This window comes from Chamaea fasciata, unplaced genomic scaffold (genome assembly GCF_029207755.1).
Source record: "Chamaea fasciata isolate MVZ Bird 193981 ecotype frontalis unplaced genomic scaffold, bChaFas1.0.hap1 SCAF_6, whole genome shotgun sequence".
Taxonomy (NCBI): domain Eukaryota; kingdom Metazoa; phylum Chordata; class Aves; order Passeriformes; family Sylviidae; genus Chamaea; species Chamaea fasciata.
Window position 1 is genome coordinate 48616522 of NW_027094091.1, and position 21824 is coordinate 48638345.

Genomic DNA, 21824 nt, shown 5'->3' on the forward strand with positions numbered 1-21824 from the left:
TTTCAGACTTCCACTGGGAAAGCAACTTACAAAACATTGGGAAATCTGGTAGTCCCACTTTGTTTGCTGCGTCTTGGCAATGACATTAATATGTCATTCTGTATGTCTGTTAAGCAGAGCAATTGCTCAGAGTGTGCTCCATCTGTTGAAAATGGTTTGGAGAGCAAGCTAAGAAGCTGAAAACAGTGCAATATTTTCCAAAGAAAATGTTTTAAGCAAGGCTCTGGTCATTCTGAAGACACTTTGTGTTTCCATTTGAATGAAAATTTCCATCATATAAGGTCTGCTTTTGTAAAAATCTGCTGGGACAGTTAAAAATCAATTAGATTTGGAAGTATGAAAACAAGACAATAACTCAGTTTTCATGTGGGTCAAGTGAGGACAGGAAAGCTGGTTCTAAACATCTGATGAAAAACAAGACAGGTTAGAAAATGAGCCAAACTTTTCAAGATGAAACGGAGCATTTGAAATAAAGCTATTTAAATTGTTGTGTGCGGTAATGTCAGTGCACTGGGCTTGGACATCAAAAGTTACCGTTTAAAAGAATCTCTCTCTCCCAACCTTCTCAGCTTTTTAAACTTCATCATCTTCACCAACAAAGACATTCTTGAGATCACAGAACTAAAACTCACAGCCAGCATGAAACCTGATCTAAGCCTCAAAACACAGTTGGGAGCTTCAGCTCCCTTTACCGATATAAACAATTATTCTTTCAAATTAAACAAGAACAGGCCAACTACAATTTCACTACAAACTTTCCACTTTAAACTTTTAAAGTTTGACTTTTGCAGTATTTTCATATTTATACCTGTCCTGTATTAATTTCAAATTTACTAATCCTATTTTCTTAATGCATTTCATTAAATTTCTATTGACAGGTTTCAATAAAAGTAAAATATTGATCAAAGAGGTAACAAAACGGTAACACTAATTTTAGTCCCTTCTCTGATCAAAGCCACTTACATTTTAAAGAATGGACTTGCAATACAAATTTGGACTGCATACCAAGAGATTCAAACTGGACAAATTCTAAGTAAAAATTAGCTACTTGAATTTATTTAGCTTGCTTAGGGCAAATTCTACAAGGGCACCCAAAAACCCCATTAAATTTTCAATTTATGATACAAAAAAACCCGGAGATCAGTGCTCCACAGAGCTGCCTCTTAGGAGTATTTATTTCTGTATTGCTTTTTACAGTCTTGATGCTTCCCCCACAGCTCAGGTTTCCAGAGGAGTCCCCAGACTTACCCTACAACCATGTCCTTAGGTCCTGCGTTAACTGTGCACACTCCGTCTTCGCAGAATTTACCCACCAAGCTGTGAGCGTGTAAGTGGACGTATTTCCCATTAGTTACTAACTGGACAATTACTTTTGCAGGTCCAACGTAATTGCAGATCTGTAAATAAGTATAAAAAATGTGGGATAGTTTGGTCACTATTTTTAAAATGGAACAAGTAATGATTCCAGGTGAGTATTCTCTGTCAGTTAAGTAAAATCAAGTTCATAGGAGAAATGTGTGCATTTCTTCATGAAATACAAATGGCAATCTAACTGTATCAGATCATCACTTCTGCAATTACACTTCACAAGCAAATGGCAGAAGTACTGTCCCAAAAAGCTAAAGGAAAGCCTCACCTGTTTCTTAAAACATGAATCTCAGTTTTACATTCTGAGGCCATTTAGTCCACATTGCTCTCCTTAAGTTTCAATCAGTACATCGAATTAGTAATAAATGTTGTTACCCATTACAAAGCATGGAGGAAATGTACGTATTAAACTAAAAACCCTGCATTGTTTTGCCCAATTTGGAAAGACTTTAAAAATTATTTGTAAACATTATGATTGTTATAAAACATTTTGGTCACATTACAATGACTCTTCAGGTAGAGATTTTACAGTCAATAAATTCTATATTAAAAGGCATTTTGTTAGTTCAATGTTCTTCATCAACACATACTACCCAGTCCAGTAAATATCTCCCTTAAGTGTACACAAGGATATGTAATAAACTAGTAAAATATGTAAAAAACCTAGGATTTTGCTGGACTAGAACTCTGACAAACTGTGTGTTTTCTTTCTTATCCCCAACTCTGAAAGCCTACAAAGCCTTTTTTCCCCAATACCACAGTTTCTAACCACCATACATTTTTTAGCAGCTTTTCAATAAAAAACAATGCCTCAAAAACACATCTAAAATCACTAATAACATACCATACTGGTAAATTATTTGCTTTACATATATTATTTAGAGCTTTATTTTCATTCCTCATTCCAAGGCAGTAATACTCCAAGGCAGTTATGGGTTATGCATCACTTTCAAATTATGCTGAACATAAAATTACCCCACTTTTTAAAAAGCAAACATTACTTTCCCTTCCAATTCCCTTAATTAACCCTTTTATCAATGTTGGGCTTTTTCCCCTCCTCCTCTAATTTTTCTGCTAATTTGCCTAGGGCCAAGTTCTTTGTATTACAGCAGCTTATAGATCTAATCAACCAAGGTATTAAAGGATCATGATAAACATTAAAGTGATGAACTGAATATTTAAGGTTATATTGTTGATAAAATGCTGATAGAGAGGGATTGCCTCGATTTCACCACATTACTGAGTCCTGCTAGCTTCCTTCACTCAAGTTAACCCCTCTCTTGAACCCATTCCATCACAGCTGAAATACTTTGCATATGTACAATGCATGCCCTCCCTGCTTTCCTATTCACTGCTGAAAGCAAAAAAAATCCCAACTATAAAAAAGTTGTTCCAGGAGGAGCTGGTGTGCAAAAGCCCTCTCACTACCCACTCCTGCTAGTTAACTGTATAATACTGCAGTAATGTGCATTTTACAAGTGACAGTTTCTAAAATACAAGACATAGGGTGCTCATGCTTCCCTCCTGTTTCTACAATGAAATCTGAAGTGAAACAGGACAGAGATGCAGGATAACCACTGCTGGACTATTTCTGTCATTTACCAGCAGGGAGAAAATTCCTATGTAGCTTTCACAAAGTCATCAGAAAATAAAAACTACTGTATTTGGTGCTACAGTATGTCACCATCACTGCTACAATTAACTTTTCAAAATGGTAGTTTTAAAAAAATTCTTTTCATTTTACACCTCACTCAATAAGCCTTTCCCTACTACAAAGCTCCCAGCACATCTGTAGTGCTATATTCACTGTGTATAACATCGATGTTCTAGTATCACATCAGAAAAGTCCAAGACAATCCTTCATCAGCTGTAGAAACCACAGTGAAACTGGAGGCAGGGCTGCTGCATGTCAAGGACTTTCCAGCCTCTGAAAGCAGAACACAGAACTGCAGTGGTAACCAGATTGCAATCTGCCCCTGTTACTCAGCCCATCATGATCTTTGCAGTCTCTCTCTCAGGGGAAAAACTAAAGGGCTCTTAAAACATAATACCTTATGTAGGTCATAAGGCAAGAAAGGACTATTTTTGTCATCCAGTCTGATGTCCTGTGCTGCAGAGGGGACAGAATGTCTCTGAACCATCTTCTACCTTTATTTCTTATAGACAGACTTTCCTACTTGATGTTGAGTCATTTGGGGTAACTTGGTGCCCAGGAAAATAGTCTAAGTGGTTAAATATCCTTACATACTGTAAATTAAGTCTAAAATAACTTTTCAATGTCCTTGAATCATGCCACAATTTCAGATTAATTTTAAATTAATTCAGGAACTAAGGTATAGAATTAACTATCAGCTTTTGCACAGGAACTTAAGAAACTGTGCCAAAGGCCTGAAAAAGTAGAAGGTATATGTCACAATGCTGAATAGGGATTATGACACAAAACCACTCAGCATGAGGGGGAGATAGCATGTAGATGCTGTACGGCTCAAAATCAGAACTGTGATCCAAAAAATAGCTACTGAACTTCAAAATAAAGGTGAGGGGAAAGAAGAAAAGGAGGAGTTCCTGGGCAGAGTATAGCTGTAATACTTGATTACACCCTGTACCTGAAGCAGCACTCAATTGATCTGATAAAGTTAAAAGGCTGCAGGCTTACATTTATCTGCTCTTTCTGTTTGAGAGATTTGTCTGAAAGATTAAAAGGACCCTGTGAACTCGAAATCGAGTCCATTTCAAAACAAGAGTAGAAAGTTTTTTTCAGTTATTTCATATCCTCCTGCAATCCAAATCCCAGCCAATTTTTATAGGTTACAAAACTTTACAAAAACTGTATAAGAACATTTTCATACTTCAAAGATGTTTTTTCCAGTTATTCTTACAAGCAAGAAATGAAACCAATTGGTCAACAACAGGAGCAAATGATGGAAAAGACCATTTCAAACCTACAACACCAGCATTACAAAAGCACCTAATTCTCTTTCCAATCCCTTTGTTAGAGCAATGGCAGACCCGGCCCTGCCAATCCTGCTGAGTGTGACTACTGCTGTCCTCAATACACATGTACAAGAAGCGTTCCACAGGTGAGGCATCTCTCACTCTTTATAAACAGCCTGTTTTTACAGAGCAGTATCTCTCTTTTTTTCAGTTGCTAATTAAAGATAATTTTTTTCCGATGTGGTATGAATTGTGTAGGCAACTGAATACTTATTTAATAGGCTTAGGAAAAAGCAATGTAAAGTATTTAAACCAATGGGAGCTGAAGATTCGATCCTCTGACTGTGAGGTCACTCTAATGACAAAAATACAGAGCTAGGCGCTCTGTTTTACAAGCCCAACTAAAGAGATTCAGTGCCTCCTATTCAGCCAAATCAGCCTTACCAGTAAAAAGCTCAAATCTCACTGAATTTATCTTTGGCTGACTTTGATTCAGCACAGATTTTTAAGAGGGGTAAAGATTTATACCAAAAAGTCTGCTTATTCTTGTCTCATGTTTATTCCTTAATTCAGCTGTTTGCTGATTACAAGTTAAAAAATCACCTATCTATATCACTTTACATTTAATTCCTGTTGGGGGAGGGGGGAGCAAATAAATATGCTCCATTTGTCACCAAGGCTCACCAGCAAAGTAACTTGACTAATTTTCCATAAATTCTCCTCCAGAGCTTGAAGTAAATGTGCTGAAATCCCTGATTGCAAGAAGAACTCTTATCTCCAAACGGAGGTGTAATTTGGATAGCCCCATGACATGACTGGCTGGGCAGCTCTATGGGTGTGCCTGGGTTCAGGGCTGCCTAACTGCTGTGCAGCTTCGATTCACAAGCCAAAATGCTCTGTGCCCAAACTCTCGTGCAGAGAGTTGGTGCTCTTCAGCTGGGGCACACGTCTGAACTCCAGGCTGGAGCTCATTTATATCCGGCTCACAAAGAACACTGAACTAGAGACTGCAGCCACCCACGTAGATTTGCCCCCAAGGAGATGAAAATTGAGGACATTTCCTTCGCTCCGCTGTTTTCAGCCAGTTCTTGTCACACCTAAAACTGGATCAAGCACTTCAGTGTAAAACACGGATCTGCCCACCCTGACAGCAGTATGCAAGATCAGGACACACGTGATAAACGTGTAAGGCCAGTGGAACTTTCTGTGTGAGTTTTCTCACATTTTTTCAAATATATAAAAACCAAGCAAATTATAAATAAAAAAATTTAGATAGTTAAGTATGCTGGTGATAATATTAGACTTTGCTGCTTTATCCTTTCTTTTTATACTAGTGGCTGATTTTTCCCCTGGACAAAAAAGTAATGATGAATAAGCAGTTCAGCAGCTTTGATTTCAACTCTTCTAGACAGTAAAATTTTCCAGCGTTGTGTTACTTACACTCAGTGGACGAATATGAAATTTAAATAAAGAATTTTAAGTTGCAATCATGAAACAGAACTTCATTGTAACATATTTACTCTCTTCTTTTACAACTTCTCTCTCTCCATAATGACATGCAAAGTTATACAGAATCCGCTGAATATGCAAGATGTTTTCTACATATTAGGATTACTGTTAGCAAAGACAGGGCTGAACAAAGGAACATAATTTCATGAATCATTAAGATAAATTCATTCAATTTTTGATATTATAGGAAAATATACACTGTTACCTAGACTCAATTAGTCAGGACTGTTCCATTAAACAAGAGGCTTTACATCAATTCCACCTTGCTGGCCAATGCAGATTTGTTTCAAGTGTAAAGACTGGCATTGCAGAACTGCTACATTAACTCCTGAGCTACACCATCTACTGATACACTATACAGGAAGAGGTTAAATTAAACACCCTAACATGTAACATGTACCCATGTAATTAAATATCCAAACATCTTGCTTAGAGACATAGCAAAGTCTTCAGTGCTCCAGCCTTTATGTGAGAGGTATGTCTTGATGTGTTCCAGCTTAGTTGCAAGTTAGTGACAATGCAGGGAGGGAAAAAAAAAAGGGTGAAATTGAACAGTCCACAAAGTGCAAGAGGCCACATCCCATAAATGTGTTTTCTTTAGGCCTCCAATCCATAATCCTATGAGAACAGAATATGGAGACTGCAATGGTTTTATGTGCACTGAGGATGTGTATTTTCAGGACATCCCATGATAACTACTAGTAAATATTGAGAGAGTTGACCAAGCACAAAGCAGATCTCAATGTGAGCTGCACTGACCACACCATGCCCAAGGGTTTAAAGATCACAAAACCTCCTTTTTTTACAGTACAGTCAAAGCTCATGCTACTGTCCTTTCACTGCACTGTGATCAACTAATGTAGGTTTATAGCGAAAACACTGACACAAGAGTAAAAAAAAACACCAAAGAAATGAAACCAAACAAAGACATAAACAAACAGAATAAAAAAACCCCAACAAAACAAAACACAAAAAACCCCAACCAACCAAAAAAACCCCAAAACAACCCTGACTCAGCAAAAATTCGCAATTTTCAATTGTGCTCCCCTCAGTTACAACGAAGTGAGCACATTCTGACAAAACACAGAAAAGACTTACAGGAAAAGGTGTGAAACACTTCTGTCTTTACTGGCACCACTTGAATCAAGAACAGGCACTAACAAGCAATGGCCTTGAGGAATTTACTTGTGTTCCCTTGCCAGCCTCTCCCAGCAGGTGTTGCCATGTGGGATTTGTACTAGAAAAAAAACCCCAGATGCACACAGTAGGATGGGAGGGAAGGGAAGGTACGTGTGTGTAAGCTCTAGATGAAATTAAAAAGTGATGATCAATGAAATTAGAAGGTCTGATGGAAAGCCAAAGAACATTCTGCTTTCTAGTTTTCTCAAGGAGAAATTCCATTTCCTGTATAACTCCTCCTCATGCTATTATGTGACCTACCACACCTTTATAAATTACCACTTGTATTAGTATCATTACAGATTGGATTGGAATCCAAAGATCTGGCTCAATTACAGTAAATTATTTTACATATGAACATAGCAGTGAAATTTCATCCATTGGTTTATCATTACTGTCAAAAGAGGAAACACAAGTAGATCATTTTCCTATGCTAGTAATTTTTCCTAAGAGTTTTGCAAGGCTATATGAAATCAGCTTTCCCAGCTTCTTCTCAATTCACAAGACTAACAGCCTAGGCTACCTCAGCCAGTGCTGATTATTTTCCATTATGTTATGCTTATACTGATTCATTAGGAGATGCAACAGTTCCAAACTCCAGCCATTCCCAAGAACTGCAGACGAACTACATGCACACTGAGGAGAAGGACCAGGAGCGGCACACACCAAGGCAGAGGTTTATTGCTTGCCCCTTTTTTTCCCCATAAAGGAGTGAGAGAGCACCAGAATTAGAATACATTAAGAAATAACACCAATCAGAATACATTAACCCTGCTCCTCCTGAGAACCTGCAGTGCAACAGTTCAAAGATGCAATGCAATAACAAGAGCAAAACTTGCATTTAAGTTAAAAAGAATACTGAAAAGACACAGTGTCACTTTTCCAGACTTCCAAAGAACAAAAATTTGCTGCAAGAACCATAGGCAAAGACAGTTCTCCAATCCCAGAATGATTAATCACTTTTCTGATCTTCATACTGTGCCTCAATAGAACATTTCTTTGATTAATGTATTTGATTTTTTTTTCCGGGGGGGAAAAAAAACCCACAAAAAATGTTCAGTGAACACCTGAACATAACACTGTTCCTATTAAAATGAGAAGTTCTACGTTGATTTAAAGGAATTTAAGTTCCTAAGAGTAGAGTATCCTAGAGATATTGAATAAGGAGTAACATGAACAGAAAAAAAAAGGAAAACTTGGTAAATAGCATTACTGTGAAGTGGAATAACTAAGCAGATTCATGCTTTGCAATGGAAATGGAGCAACAGAGCAGCTCAAGCCTTGCTAAAACTGCACCCTAAGGAAGAGTTCCATTACTCTGCACAATGGTAAGTGAGGCAGTAGGTGCAGGTAAGTTTCTGCTCAACTGCAGGCAGATAAAAACAGTGCCAAAACAAACCCAAACATCTTAGGACACTTTTCTTTTCAAAATCAATTTGAACGTTGGGATCAAAATGTGGTCTGTCTTCAGCAACTCCATACAAATTTATGTTGCTATACAGTAAGTTCCTATACACATACATATGAGGACACTTGCAATGACTTCACAAAATGAATGCCTTAGGTCCTTACTTTGACCTGAGGATATGATTTTTTGTTCTTTTCACTAGAAGCACCAGGAAGTCCACCATGCGAAGGCCCTTCACACACGTATCGGAAACGAAATCCCCTCTGTGGAATAAAGGAAAAGACACTTGAAAGCTGTACAGAAACAAAACCAGAAGAGAAACACACAAACGTGAACACGCACACCCGCAAACAAGATTGGCCCAAATGGAAAAGTTGCAATTGTTTATCCATGAAATGCTGAGTGCTGGTTAACAAAGCATCACTTAACTGCTGCCCAGGAGAACCTGTTCCAGTTAAGTGAACATATTTTGGAACAGAGAACTATTTACACTGTTAAAATAGGATAAAAATTCACATGTAGAGAATGGAAGAGCAGACACTCTCTTCCAAGATTGCTGCTAGGTAGACAAAATTGAAAAAAATAATAAGGAAGTCCAAAGCACCATAAAGAAAGTACAGGGATGAAACAGAAACACTTCCTCCTTCTGGGAAAAATGTATGAAAGCTGTATCTCTGAGTGAAATCCAGAAACAGCATGAAAGCTTCAGGGGACTCTGGCTGGTTTTCATCTCAGCTACATAAATAGACATCTGAACATACTTTAGAGAACTGCAGGATATTGAAAACCAGTCCAGTGCACAGCTCTCCATCGACTCCATTGATGAACATCCCCTTTACTTTACATGGCAATCTATAAAGCACGAAAGATGCAACTCTTAAGCAAAGGTGTCTGGTAATTCCTAACTCAACAATTTATTTCATGTGGTGCCCAATTCTGCTTTCAGATCTACTCCCCAGTCCTGCAATTTCTGGCAAAATCCCCATCTTATATAGGGGTCCCAGTGTCCAAATAGCACCAGTTAGTGTTGTAGCCTTTTCCAAGGATCATTCAAAGTCTTTCTAGTAGTAGACAACTCTGAATTTGAAGTCTGTATTAGTTGAAAGTGAACAACATGCCTTAAAATTACTCCATAAGCAGTAGCTTCAATACCTATCTCACTAAAGCCTTTTCAGGTTAAGAACTTTTTTATCAAGCAAATGTAAACTTTTATGACTTTTATTCAGACCTGATCAAATTGCCTTTCTAAGGTGAACTGCCTGACCCAGAATACCGTGCATGAAGTGCACAGCTATGATTAGCTTGAACTCAAGTTGATCTGCAAAAGGCAAAGCAACCTCTGCAAAAGGCAAATCAATCTTTGCAGTCAGGACGCATCACTCTGCTGATGGATCACCCTCATCACCCTGCCATAAACCCCTGCCCAGCTTGCCACATGGGTACTCCACAAGAGGAGCCACTTGCTGAGAAGTCACACATGGAAACAGTGGTTTCTCCTTACGGACTGTGCACTGTAGCCCCCACCATGAAAAGAGACATGGCCTGATTTGGGATGAACTTAAAACCATGAGGAAGATGCAGCATATTCTTCCAAGAATTCACAGTACACTGGTGTTTCACTTAAAGCTGTGATGAAGAGTTTTATTCCTGGCGGGATGCTCAAGCACAAAAATGTCTGTGGTGCGTCACTGAAACCAATGTTCTCCACTGCCTCCTGCCAGGGAGACTGGATTGCAGTATGCTTCTGCAGAAGACCAAGAGGAGGATGGGACAGCTTTTAGCCACTGTCTTCCCCTGTTTACTGAACAGCTCTGTAAGGCAGGATTTCATGCACTTCACTGGGACAGACAGGAAAGGCACCTCCATACTGCAACAGCTTCAGGAGGAATCCTTGTAACTGCTGGTGCCACTAGCCAAAGTGGAACAATACCCAGGCACACTTCGGGGCAATCTGCACCCAGCAATTACTTTGTACATCAGTTGCATAAAAACTAACCAGTGCATTGAAATGTCTTCTCTGCTGTCAGAGGAGCAATGGTCAGTGTTTGCTACATAACAGAAAAAACCATTTCATTCGAGTACTTGTCTTCATTTTTCTTTGATTATTCAAAACAGACAATCATAACAAAAATAATCTCAAAGGACAACTGCATTTCTTTACAACAACAAAACACAAGTCAGAAGTTCCTGTAACTTGGTAATTAAGGTTTTTTGCTTGTTTGTTTGTTTTTAACTTCTTGTGTTTCAAAAGCTATGAAACAAATCCTAAAAATATTCAAAGTTTGATCTACTAGTTTATGTTTCCAAATACTGGAGTATTGTAACAATCACTTCTAAGATGAAGAGTTGTCTTGGTTTAGACAAGAGTCCATACTTAGCAAGGCATATTTTTAAAACCCTTAGGGCTTTTTGTATCATTACACTTCCAGAGAGAGATAAAGATGAAAACAGAACAAAACAGGAAATGCTTTAACTACAAAAGTAAGGGTTAAAACTGCTCATGTTCAAGTGCCACATTTTTTCTGAGAGCTAAGACTTTTCTGTGCTCTTTTTTAGTCATAAGTTTATTCAAAGCTGAATGTAGTAATAAAGCTACCTTAGACATTTTCAAAATGTAGCCTTGCTCTTACCTGTTTTGGCTGTTCTATGATTTGAAGATATGGTCCATCTGCTAACATAAAAGAAAGAAAGAAAAGTATTAATAGAAATTCTATTTCTATTACTATAATTAATATATAAATTGTAGGGGTAAGATTATGTCCTTCAACGACTTGAGATAAAATTTTTGAAAGGATCTAAGTCTCTTCAGAACTTAAATTTCAATAAATTATTTACTCACTTGGCAGTCTGTCATCCCAACTAAAGACCAGTGGAATAAGAAGAGGAAGATTAAGTCAAAAAAGTTAATTTTAGCTCAGAAAGCCTAAATGGGCAATTCAGTTAAAACTTGTAATGGTGAATTAGAATAGGATCCTTCCTTCGCCACTGACAGCAGTCTGGCTTCTTGAGCTAAGGCTAACTTCTGTATTTAAACCCCTTGGGCTCTAGAGATTACACTCACCAGCTTTTGGCCCTAGGACTTCCTAGAGAATAGGTGCTTTTGAAAGTCAAGAGACAGCCAACGGGAAGCTCTGAGGCATGGGAATACAGGAGGAATTCAAGCTGTCTCAACATGCCCCAACAGTCAGAACTGCTTTTAAAAAAATCCTGGAATTGAGAAGACTAAACAATTTACATTCTTTTAATAATTTCAGATACACTTTTAAATACAGTGTTCTGCTGGGCCTCTAAAAACACTGAAAATATTCAATTTGACTACAAATACAGACTCTATATTGAGATCCATCTTTGAGCATGGTGCCAATACATAGGATTATGTTCTACTAAAGTTCTATTTGTGTCTTTTAAAGAAGGCTTCACTAAACAACTTTCAGTCTCGTACAGTGGGTAACTGCATACTATAAATGTCACGCAAAATTCACCAGATAATAGAGCTTTTGAGTAGGCCTTAAATCCAATGAGAATTCAGTGCCACAAGAGTTAAGCACTCGTCACCTGATCAAAGCTCAGCTCCAACTCTGATAATTTAGATCATTTCCTCAAGAAGGAAAGCTCTCTGGGTGGATGGCTGTGAAATACTTGTCAAAATGCAAGCCAGTCATGAGTCTCAAAATGATTGTTTCAAGAGCTATGATTTCTTCCCTCTCTCTTCCTAAGCAGTCAAGATGATTTGTATTTAAATGCTAAAAGATCATTGCCTTCAAAGTAGACCCCAAACAACAGCTTCACTGGGCATACCTATATAATATTTTTCCAGCCATATTCCTGTTGAAATTCTCTATCATCACTTCTACTCTGTTAAAGGTATTAATGCTAAGGAATCAAGCACAGGTGTTAACAAGCTTCTTTCAACATGGAAGTTTTAATAAATACATAATAGATGAAATTAGTATTCTGCTGCTACAGTTAGCTGACTCAGCAACTGAACCAACTTCATGTCAAAGTTACATTGCAAATGTCAGTCACAACAATTCCACACGTAAAGATAAATTATTTCCCAAGTCCATCAATTGTACTTTTCCTTGAAAGTAAACAGTGCTACTTGAACTCATGAAAAATGATTGCCTCAAGACAACATGCACATCATCTTGCATTACAAAGCAGAAGAAACAGTTTGGACTTCAGGAGCTTTAAAAGATGTAGAGTAACACTGAGCTTTGGCCTTCTGTTTCAGTTTTTGTCTATAACATAGAGTCAAGATGAGCTGAGTTGGGTTTAAGCAATACATCAAGCGTTTAAATTTAAGACCTCTCTTCACAGACCTCTAATCCTCCTCATGCTTTAGGCACCTGAAAATTTACTTTAACAATCCAGAAGCCATGAATTTTCTGGGCATTGGCAGAAGCAATGCACCTGAAATACAACAGTGTGTAGTTCAACTTTCAACTAAGCCTCCAGGGCATGATCTGCCAAGTAATTGTTCTTTGGCTCTTCTCCTCTTAGGAACTCATTTGCAAGACATACGTGTTGGGTTAGCGCAAAATACTATTGCTTTCTCTTAAACATTAACCAGAAAAGGAAGTGTTCTTATTCAATGGCTAAATGGCTGCAGAAGTCCTCCAAGACACATCAGATCCAAGCTCCAGCTTTTCCTCACCATAGGGAAATTCAAACTCCTAAGAGAGGGATGGATATACACTGAAAAACTAAAGGAAAATGCTTCATACCATTGAAATGCTTTGACCTTGTATGGCACTTGTGAAAACTCAGGCAAACTGAAAACTTAGGACTGCGCTGCGGTTATTCTGATGTCTTGGAAAAAAAGCTTATAAAAAGCATGCAAATATGCTGATAAAAAAATCAAAATGTTTTACGTATCAGCACTAGAGAAGTGCAAAAAAGATGCACTGTAAATGCACAAAGCCGAATTAGATGCCTGTTATCATTAACCCACATTATACAAATCATATAGCAACGTATTTAAAACAGTTTTTGAGGTCTTATTTTTGGGTTCCATGGCTAAAGATTTTCCTTTTTTTTTTTTTTTTTTAACAGCGACTAAGTAATTCTCTGGTATAGCATCTAAACCAGACCAAAATAACAGTACAGAGAAGGCATTCAAATGCAAAGCACTTAATAATACCTGAAATGCTACTTAAAAATAAACCAGCAATGTTCAAGAAAACATCCAGGCATAAATGGCGTATTATTTTGATTATATAAAGGATTTTACTTAGTGAAAGGTCTCATACAGCTGTTTTTACTGAACTCTGAATACTTCCCAGAGGCACATTACACAGCCTAATATCGGCTATGTTCCTTCTTTCTCTCATCCTTTCCCATGGGGAAAAGAAAATACATTTAGTGTTTTCCACACGGAAGTTTTTAATATTTTGTTTCTATTAGTAGGTGTGTCTTTGTCTAAGCAGACAAAGAGCAGGAACCTGAAGATGAACACCTTCTAAAAGGAACTAATAATGACAAGATTTGTGATGATCCTTCCTTCCAGCCTAGAAGGTGCTTGCTTTAAAAGTTCTTGTTTAAGGAGCAACCCCTTTTTAAATGCTAAACAGCCACAAGAAGGACTTAATGCATAGCTTATGTTCTACTTTTACCCTACAGAGAGGCTGAAGGACACAGTCATGGAGCTGCCTCGACAGAGGCATGGCTCTCATGGTTGCCAAGAGCCAGGTTTTGACAGGAGCACTCCTCACGCTTTGCCTGGCGCTGCTACAGCTGGGAGGCCAAGAACTGCAACTACAACATGCAGTCCTCCAGTCCGGCGCAGACTGCCACATCCTGGCCATGCTTCAGGGCTTCTTCTTCTGCCTTCTCGCCCCAGTTGCCACAGACCGACTCGCATCCCGCTCCAGTCTGAGTCACAGTCCCACTTCCCCACGTCTTCTTCAACTGCCAAGTTTCTTCATTTTCCTTCCTGCCTGAGTCAGAGGCCCTCCTGCCCCTTGACACTCCCACAACATGCATTCTTTCTTCCTTTTGACAGGCCTCACCCTACACACACACACACACACTTACAAAGGAGCACCCATCTTAGGCTCTCCCTAGATTCCTTCTTCCCACCATAGCAAAGTCAAGGAAAAATGGGTCTCTGAGGTTGGTAGGATATCCCTGCAAGCCTGGTAACTCTGTTGGACTAGTGGGGTCCTGTATCTAACAGCTTTCCATGTACCTAAAACCATTCAATTTAACCTGCAACAACCTGTGGACAAGCCTCCTCCCTCACAAGCTCTCTGTTGGTGGGCTCCCAGAACAGGCACCTCACCCTTGTAATTGCTGTTTTGCTCTGTGGACATGGATGGAAACGCTCATAGCCTGTGGGTTTTGATTGTTAAAACCTACATCAACTCTCTCGTGTCCATCCTGGCAGTGGTACCTTGCTGCTAAAAGCTCAGACTGGAGACCTAGTGCCTTATCATTCCTGAAGGCCTGTTGCAGCATTTGCATGCCCTACCCCTCAGGGATTCCCCTGCACAGGAATACTCTCTTGACGCCCCACTCTTCAGGGTTCAAAGCATGATGACTAAAGCAAATGGCACATGAGACTTAGCACAGAAGATCTAGAAAGAACACCAGAAACTGTATGCAAGTCTGCCCAAGTTCCTGAGGATTAGGGCCACTACCGTGGAACAGAGAAAATGAACACTCATCTCATTTTTGGTGGTGGTCCGGTTTCCTTGAACCTCTAACATTATCTCCCTCTGAAAAAATATGAAAAAAAAATTTAAGTGCCTTCTTTTTCTCCTCTATAAAATTCTCATTTTTCACACCAAGTGTCACATCGAGTTGGACAGAGGAAGTTAAAGAAACAGCAGAAAATTAATTTTAGCAGCCTCCAGGCAATACTGTTCAGCTCCTGATGGCTCTGCTTCAACTTCAAAGTTTTAAAAACACACCAGCTTTATGCCAAGAGCCAGTTAGACCAGAGCCTCTCAAAGCCAAAACAACTTCGCAGTTCCCAAACCCACCTCTAACTGGGGCACGTTCCGTGGTTGTAGACGGCCTTGGATCATCGTGAGGGAGTACAAAACATCCAAAATTACAAATGGCTTAGCTCAGAGCTCTCTCTGCCTGTTTCCTCTCCAATGTAAGACATCACTTTGTTTCTGCACTACACACTGGATGTCCCACTGATGTGCACCTGCTTTTACTCTGCCTAAATACATGCTGTGGATAATGCTCCATCCATTCCCAATGCCACTAAGGATCAGTACCTAACCAACATAATCAAAGGCAGGATACTTCCCAGCAAGCCAAAGAAGAGCTTGACTTCATGAGGTACTGCCGCTTCTGCTGGTAAAACTTGAACCATGTAACTACTACAACTTCAGAGCCAAAGTAACAAAAAAAAGCCTAATTTTTATTTAAAATGGACATATGAGAGAGAAAAAGAAGCATGCAAAGACACTTGAGCACTGACAACGATGTTGAGAAAATCCGTGTCCCAACATCTCAAAGGTTTTCTACTATTACTGTAAATATTAATGTAACAGCAGAACATCTATCACCAGAAAGTCCCCAAATTCCCCAGCTACTTGTTGATTCAGTCACGCTGGCACGACATGGCAATCCACAGTTATACATTAAACCTGTCTGCCTCTGTAATAGGTCTGACACTGTGCATTTATGGATGCACAGACTGAAGGATACATGCACCACAGCCAGATCATGTGGAACAATTAATGTCTTCGGTTCTTTCTGCCTTATTCATCTATCTGTCCTTGAGAAAAATCCTTTTATTTCACCCTCTCCATATCTCAGCTGGAAGTACTTCTGGAAAATCCCACATGACTTTTTTAACTGACTTTGCTGAGTAGAAAGAAATCATCAGTCCCTGCTTGAAAACCACTAAAGTAGAATATAAAAATTTTTATATTATCTTATAACTGTAGAGTCAGTTCACAGTAACAACACAGCATATTTTCAAGAAGGGGAGGACATAAGCATTATTGGAATACTGTTCAAGAAACAAACCAACTGTGGCATCATCAGATGCTGCTGAAATGACCAACCTTTTCTGACATTTTTTTGATTAACTTTTTGTTTTCGACAACCTGAAATCCATGATCCTTTATGGAATCCCATTTTGTGCACAAGGAACTCGCCACCTATAGTGCAGCAGTAGACAAGGGCAGTGGCACTTATATAAAAAAGGCCTTTTTGGAAGCAATTTTGCAAATTAAGGATAGAGCTAAACTTAGCCAAATAGGAGTTTTCTGTGGCTGCAGAACTCACTGAATCCTAGACTCCCTGACATGGCTTTGAAAACAGTTGTTCTCTACTTTAGATGAGACATAATTATCTGAAAATTAGTTTTATATATCAGAATAATTTGCATGGAATGAGTCTGGCATAAAGAATACAGAGTAAGCTTAAAAAGATACATGTAAAAGAGCTCATTACAGGGAAATTTCAATAACCTTATTTATTCAACAGAAATTGGGAGAAAAAAAAACCCCTTGGTCTACAATGCACAAGCCCTTTAATACTAAGATGAATCTTACTGAATAAGTTTATCTGCCTTAATAAAAATACACTGTAAACAAATTATTGCAACATTAATTTGCTGGATGTTTTTCCATATTTGTCAAGAGCTTTGCTCATGAGAACATTTTATCTTGAAACAAAATTTTCTGTACCATGCGTTTCTTGATCCCTTCTTGCTACTACTCTTTTAAGAAAACAAGGAAACACTAAAACAGTAAGCCTGCTTTAATTCTTATTCTATAAGCAGCATTTATTGTTACTTAGGGTGGAACTTTACCTATCAAGGAAAATATTAAATGCTTATTTCATTTTACCCTTAACACCTCCACTGCTGTGAAGTGCACCAAATACTGCAATCAGAAGTGGTTTGCACTTTCAACCAAAGAAAGTAATTCTCAACACATAAGATACCAGCTACATCCTGATACAACAGAGTCAAACAGATGACAAGAGAAAGCTGTCATGGTAAAAGACTTTAACAGTCTCATATCGGAGCTGTACTTTGAGAAAAAATTCTTAAGTTTAAACAAACTTTTATTTCCGTCTTCCTTTTGTACCAGCTGTTCTAATAGACTAAGCAGGAGAAGAGAGTTTTCCAAATTCATGCAAGAAGTAACATTTATAAAGAACTTTAATAAGCAAAACCAGACCAGTGTTGATCAAGCAGCTGATACTGACTGAACTATAAAAGACTTGTATTTGTTCTTGCTGTTCTGGAAGCATGCTGTAAGAACTGCTTTATCAGACCTTTGCAGAATACTATTTGCTTATTTTCAGTGGTTTGTTGTAAAATTTGTCTGAGCTTTCAAACAAGTGGTATTGTTCAGGAAATTCTCAGGTTCTTCTAATACCACACTGCCACTTCACAGGAAACAGAGAAGTCACCGAGAAGGAAAAACACATTTGAATGATGCAGGAAGTTAATATTCTCTGCATTTTATTACTGAAAAACAAGCACCTTAAGAACTAATACGACAAATGCAACAGCATTCAAAAGGAAAAGAAGCACATGTGGCAGTCTGCAAACTGGCAATAGAAACATGTAACTCACTGAAGGCTCAAATTTAGAAAAAAAGCCTCAACAAAGTCATTTATAAAATCGGGTCACTCAAAGCTCTTTGGTCACTGTCCTGGTTTCACCTGGGAAACTGCTGAAACTTTCAGTTTCAGTACAGGCCACAAGAAAATCCAATTTGCCTCACTGCTGAAATTTCATGAGGGGAAGAAAGACGCAGAAAGATGTAATAAAAAAATCTTGTTGACAACTTTGCAATCTACTATTATGACACACAAGTTGGTAAACAAAAAAAGGCTCTGAAAAGAACTCCTCAAAAGAGAACAAACAGGAAGAATCAGGAGGACAATAGCACCATCAAATAGTAAGGGTTCCTACCTGTTCGTAGTGGTAAGTCTGAAGTGATGTAATTTGTACTATTAAATAAAGCATTCATTCCCATGAACTGATCCACCGCAAACATCTATATTGAAAGAAAATACTCTTCATTATTACATATATACATAGTTGCATAAAACATCTATCAGCAAAGAACTTCAAAGTTCTCTGCAAATATTGAGACTGCAAACACCTTGCTGAATTACATAAACATTTTATAGCTACTTTATTTTTGCTGGCAACAGCACTGCAAGCACAGCTGACAGCACCGACCCAAATTTCACCAGAATCGTGAGACCACATCAACCTCAGCACAGTTTCTAAACACCCATTTTGCTTACATGCACTAACAACTATAAATTCTAAAGAGCTTATACAGTAAATTCTGAAAAATCTGACCCTAGATCTGTTGCCCAAGGCCTTGCTAAGAACCTGTGAGTTTTATTTCCACTTTTCTGATTAAACCCCACCAGACTACATTCCTTATGTAAACATATTTACAAGCTCTAATGCAAGAAAACAGCACATCCAGGTTAAAGTTTAATTTTATTTTTTTTAAACACTGACATGTCTTAACTTCCTGTAATTCTTGTCAGATATAAATCTATCTTCTTCCAAAGTGGAGCAAGCATAAGGGAGAAAATAGTTGCTTTATGAAAATTAAGGTGAGTAGAAATGATCTGTTCTTCACTTAAACTCTTCACCCAAGCACCATTCTCACAGTTCAAATAATTTATAAAATGAGCTAAGAAGATGGATCTGTGTGAGTGAAGGAACATTTTAGTCATCACTATCAATGCAAACATCACAAAAATTTGCACAGAAGGGCCTTTTAGGACATATAGGGCTTTATTCTCAGAAAGACTCCAACGTCCACCACAGAAGAAATTTCAGAGCAAGTGTCACAGGCATGCAGGGGATAAAAATAAATATTTTTCTCAACAGCTTAATTCAGCAGGCCTAGCTTTCCTTCTCATTTCAGCCATTTAACCAGTGGCAAGGCACTTTACAGGTCACATAAAAACAAGCTTAGGGAAAAAAAAGCCCTGATTTCTGCCAATGCAGAATGATTTTCTATGTCCATATTAAGTCTAGGAAATGACAGGACAATATGAGAGAAGGCCTAAACAGACAGCTAGGAGAGGATACAGGGATACTGAAAATACAGAAATTCACTTACTTGGGGATCAGATACTCCCATAATATAGGAATCTTCTGCTGCCATTTTAAGTCCTGAAACACAAAAACACGATTAGAACTCCCATTTTTTTCCAATGTAGAGCAATAGAGAAGCCTAGAAAACATTCAGAGTTAAAAGTCCAAACTCTGACACTTTTTATTTTGCTCTTAACATTAATGATTTCTAAAATACTTGTAAAATTCCTCAGTATTTGGAAGGGGCAATGTAAGGACAAGATAGGCTACAGCTAGGATTTTCCATTGTCCATTGCCAAGAAATTAAAAATTACAGTCCACAAGTCAAAATTTCTTAAAATCAGGAATTGTTTACATCTTTCCTCTGACTATTCCGCTATTAGACTTTAGGCAAAATCATTACCATAGTAATAGCAGACCTCTTAATTTTCATACAATAAAAAGAACATCATGAATATTTGTGGAGGAACCCTAATAGTTTTCTTATGAAGCATTACTAAATGCAAATAAACATGCCCAATAAAAAACAGATAGTATAAAATATAATAAATTAAATAAAACCTGGAATCAATTATTGACTAATTTTGGACACCTTTATTTCCAGAGGTCCACAACTGCTTAGCACACACAACAACTCTGTGCTGAAAATGACAATTGTGGATGCACAGCATCCATCACAACTCTTCCTCACAGGTCTACATGTAAATGCTGGACACCGGAAAACTTTAGCTTGGCTTGGTTTTACTGGGACCAGTAGTGGGCCAGTAGCAGAACTTGTGAATTTTCTGAGGAATTTATTAGGTCTATTAGAAGGTATTAGTATTAGTGTTATTTCCTTTCATGTAGATGTTACTAAAAGAACTACAATTTCACCTATGCTGAGCTCACTAAACAAGGCTCTCCAAGGGAGAATCTGAAAATAACAGCAGGACTACTCCAAGAGACTCATGTCTGCATCCAACAGACATTAAATAAAGTTAATAACTAATAGAAGACAGAGACAGGTCACTGGCCCTCCTATTCCACATCGGTGAACATGAGTGATGTTTTCCAGCAAATCAAACTGTGAAAACCTACTGCCCTATCAAAGAGAAGTGCAAGAGATCAGTACATCATTAAAGAAAAGCTCAGTCATCATATACCTTCTACAGGAACTAGAAAGGCAATTATCAAAAGGAAAACTGGGATAATTGGGTACTCCACCTTGATGGAGGCTCAATTCTGTTTGTTGAAAATCTGCAAAGACAGCACAGTCACCCAATCCCCACAAAGTAGAAAACATAAATAAAAATAAAATGGAGAAATAAGAGATACTTAGTACACAGACGACTTCAGTGAAAAAGATAAACATCTTTTTAAAATGATAAACATCCACATAAACATGTGGATGAAATTAGTTTTTAACCTAGAAAATAAAAGTACCCACCTGACTGTAAAGTAGTTTTAGAGATATTTACTGGGAAATACCTATTTGTAGTATTTATGCAAATATCAAATAACTGGTCATAAGATTTCAGCCAAAAATTAATAACAGATATAACAAGCAATGTCACCAATGCTGTACTTCATCACCTAATACAACAGGATTTCAGCAGGATAAAAAGTCACCAGTCAATCACATTATCTCACAGGTACATTCCGTAAAGCATTATTTTCATCAACCATTTGCCATTGTTATCATTCATCTTTATGGAAAAAATCAACATACAAGGCATGTTAAAACTTTCAGGATACAACAAAAGTTACTAAGATGTTTCTATTTGACTGCTGCTCCACAGAAAAAACATAAATAACATTATCACCAACCGAAAAGTTACTTAAATCACTGAAATAGCTTGTAATACTTTTTGTCAAACACTTCTAACTGAAAGGTGTAGAAACTACAGAAAACAATCTGAAGACCTCAACAGCCAGCTTTTTTTTTTTTTACAAAGTGTCAGAAAATACCCACCCTCTTGTTACACCCTGATAACTGTGAGTGCAAATGCCAGGTTTCTTCTGCATAAATAGAATAGAAACTAGTCCTAAAGGTCTTGTTTAGTGATGTCTCATATTTAAACACTTACAATTTCATGAGTCACATATGCAAAATTGTATTCCACAATTCTGAAGTTTCCAGGTGGCATGGTAAACATGCTTATTCAGAAAAATAAAATACTCTGAGGAGCTAAGTTGAATGGCATTTGCCCACTTGCCTGTTTGCTCAATGTATACTTTGCCAAACTTTCACACTTTCTCACAGCTGCTTCTGTAAGGCACAGGATAAATGTAATAGCAGGTAATATTTTCTTTGCCCTATTTTAGTTCCTCAGACTGTACCCCTCTCCCTCCAGCAGAACTCTGAGGGCAAAAGGCAGTGTCCTCACACCTGCC

At 38.0% G+C, this 21824-nt stretch overlaps 1 protein-coding gene across 4 annotated transcripts in view; it reads right to left on the minus strand.

The window, feature by feature from the left end:
* Nucleotides 1–21824, minus strand: part of NFKB1 (nuclear factor kappa B subunit 1) — a 58093-nt gene that overhangs the window by 27014 nt on the left and 9255 nt on the right. For 2 of the 4 annotated variants that reach the window (XM_066186302.1, XM_066186298.1), the window contains exons 2-6: nucleotides 19477–19529; nucleotides 18297–18381; nucleotides 11029–11066; nucleotides 8563–8661; nucleotides 1249–1397 (exon numbers count right to left, since the gene is read on the minus strand). In XM_066186302.1, the coding sequence (XP_066042399.1) occupies nucleotides 1249–1397; nucleotides 8563–8661; nucleotides 11029–11066; nucleotides 18297–18381; nucleotides 19477–19521 (416 nt within the window). In that variant the 5' untranslated portion in view covers nucleotides 19522–19529. Of the gene's footprint in view, nucleotides 1–1248; nucleotides 1398–8562; nucleotides 8662–11028; nucleotides 11070–18296; nucleotides 18382–19476; nucleotides 19530–21824 lie in introns of all 4 variants that reach the window. The other 2 variants (XM_066186301.1, XM_066186299.1) reach the window with 1 other exon arrangement.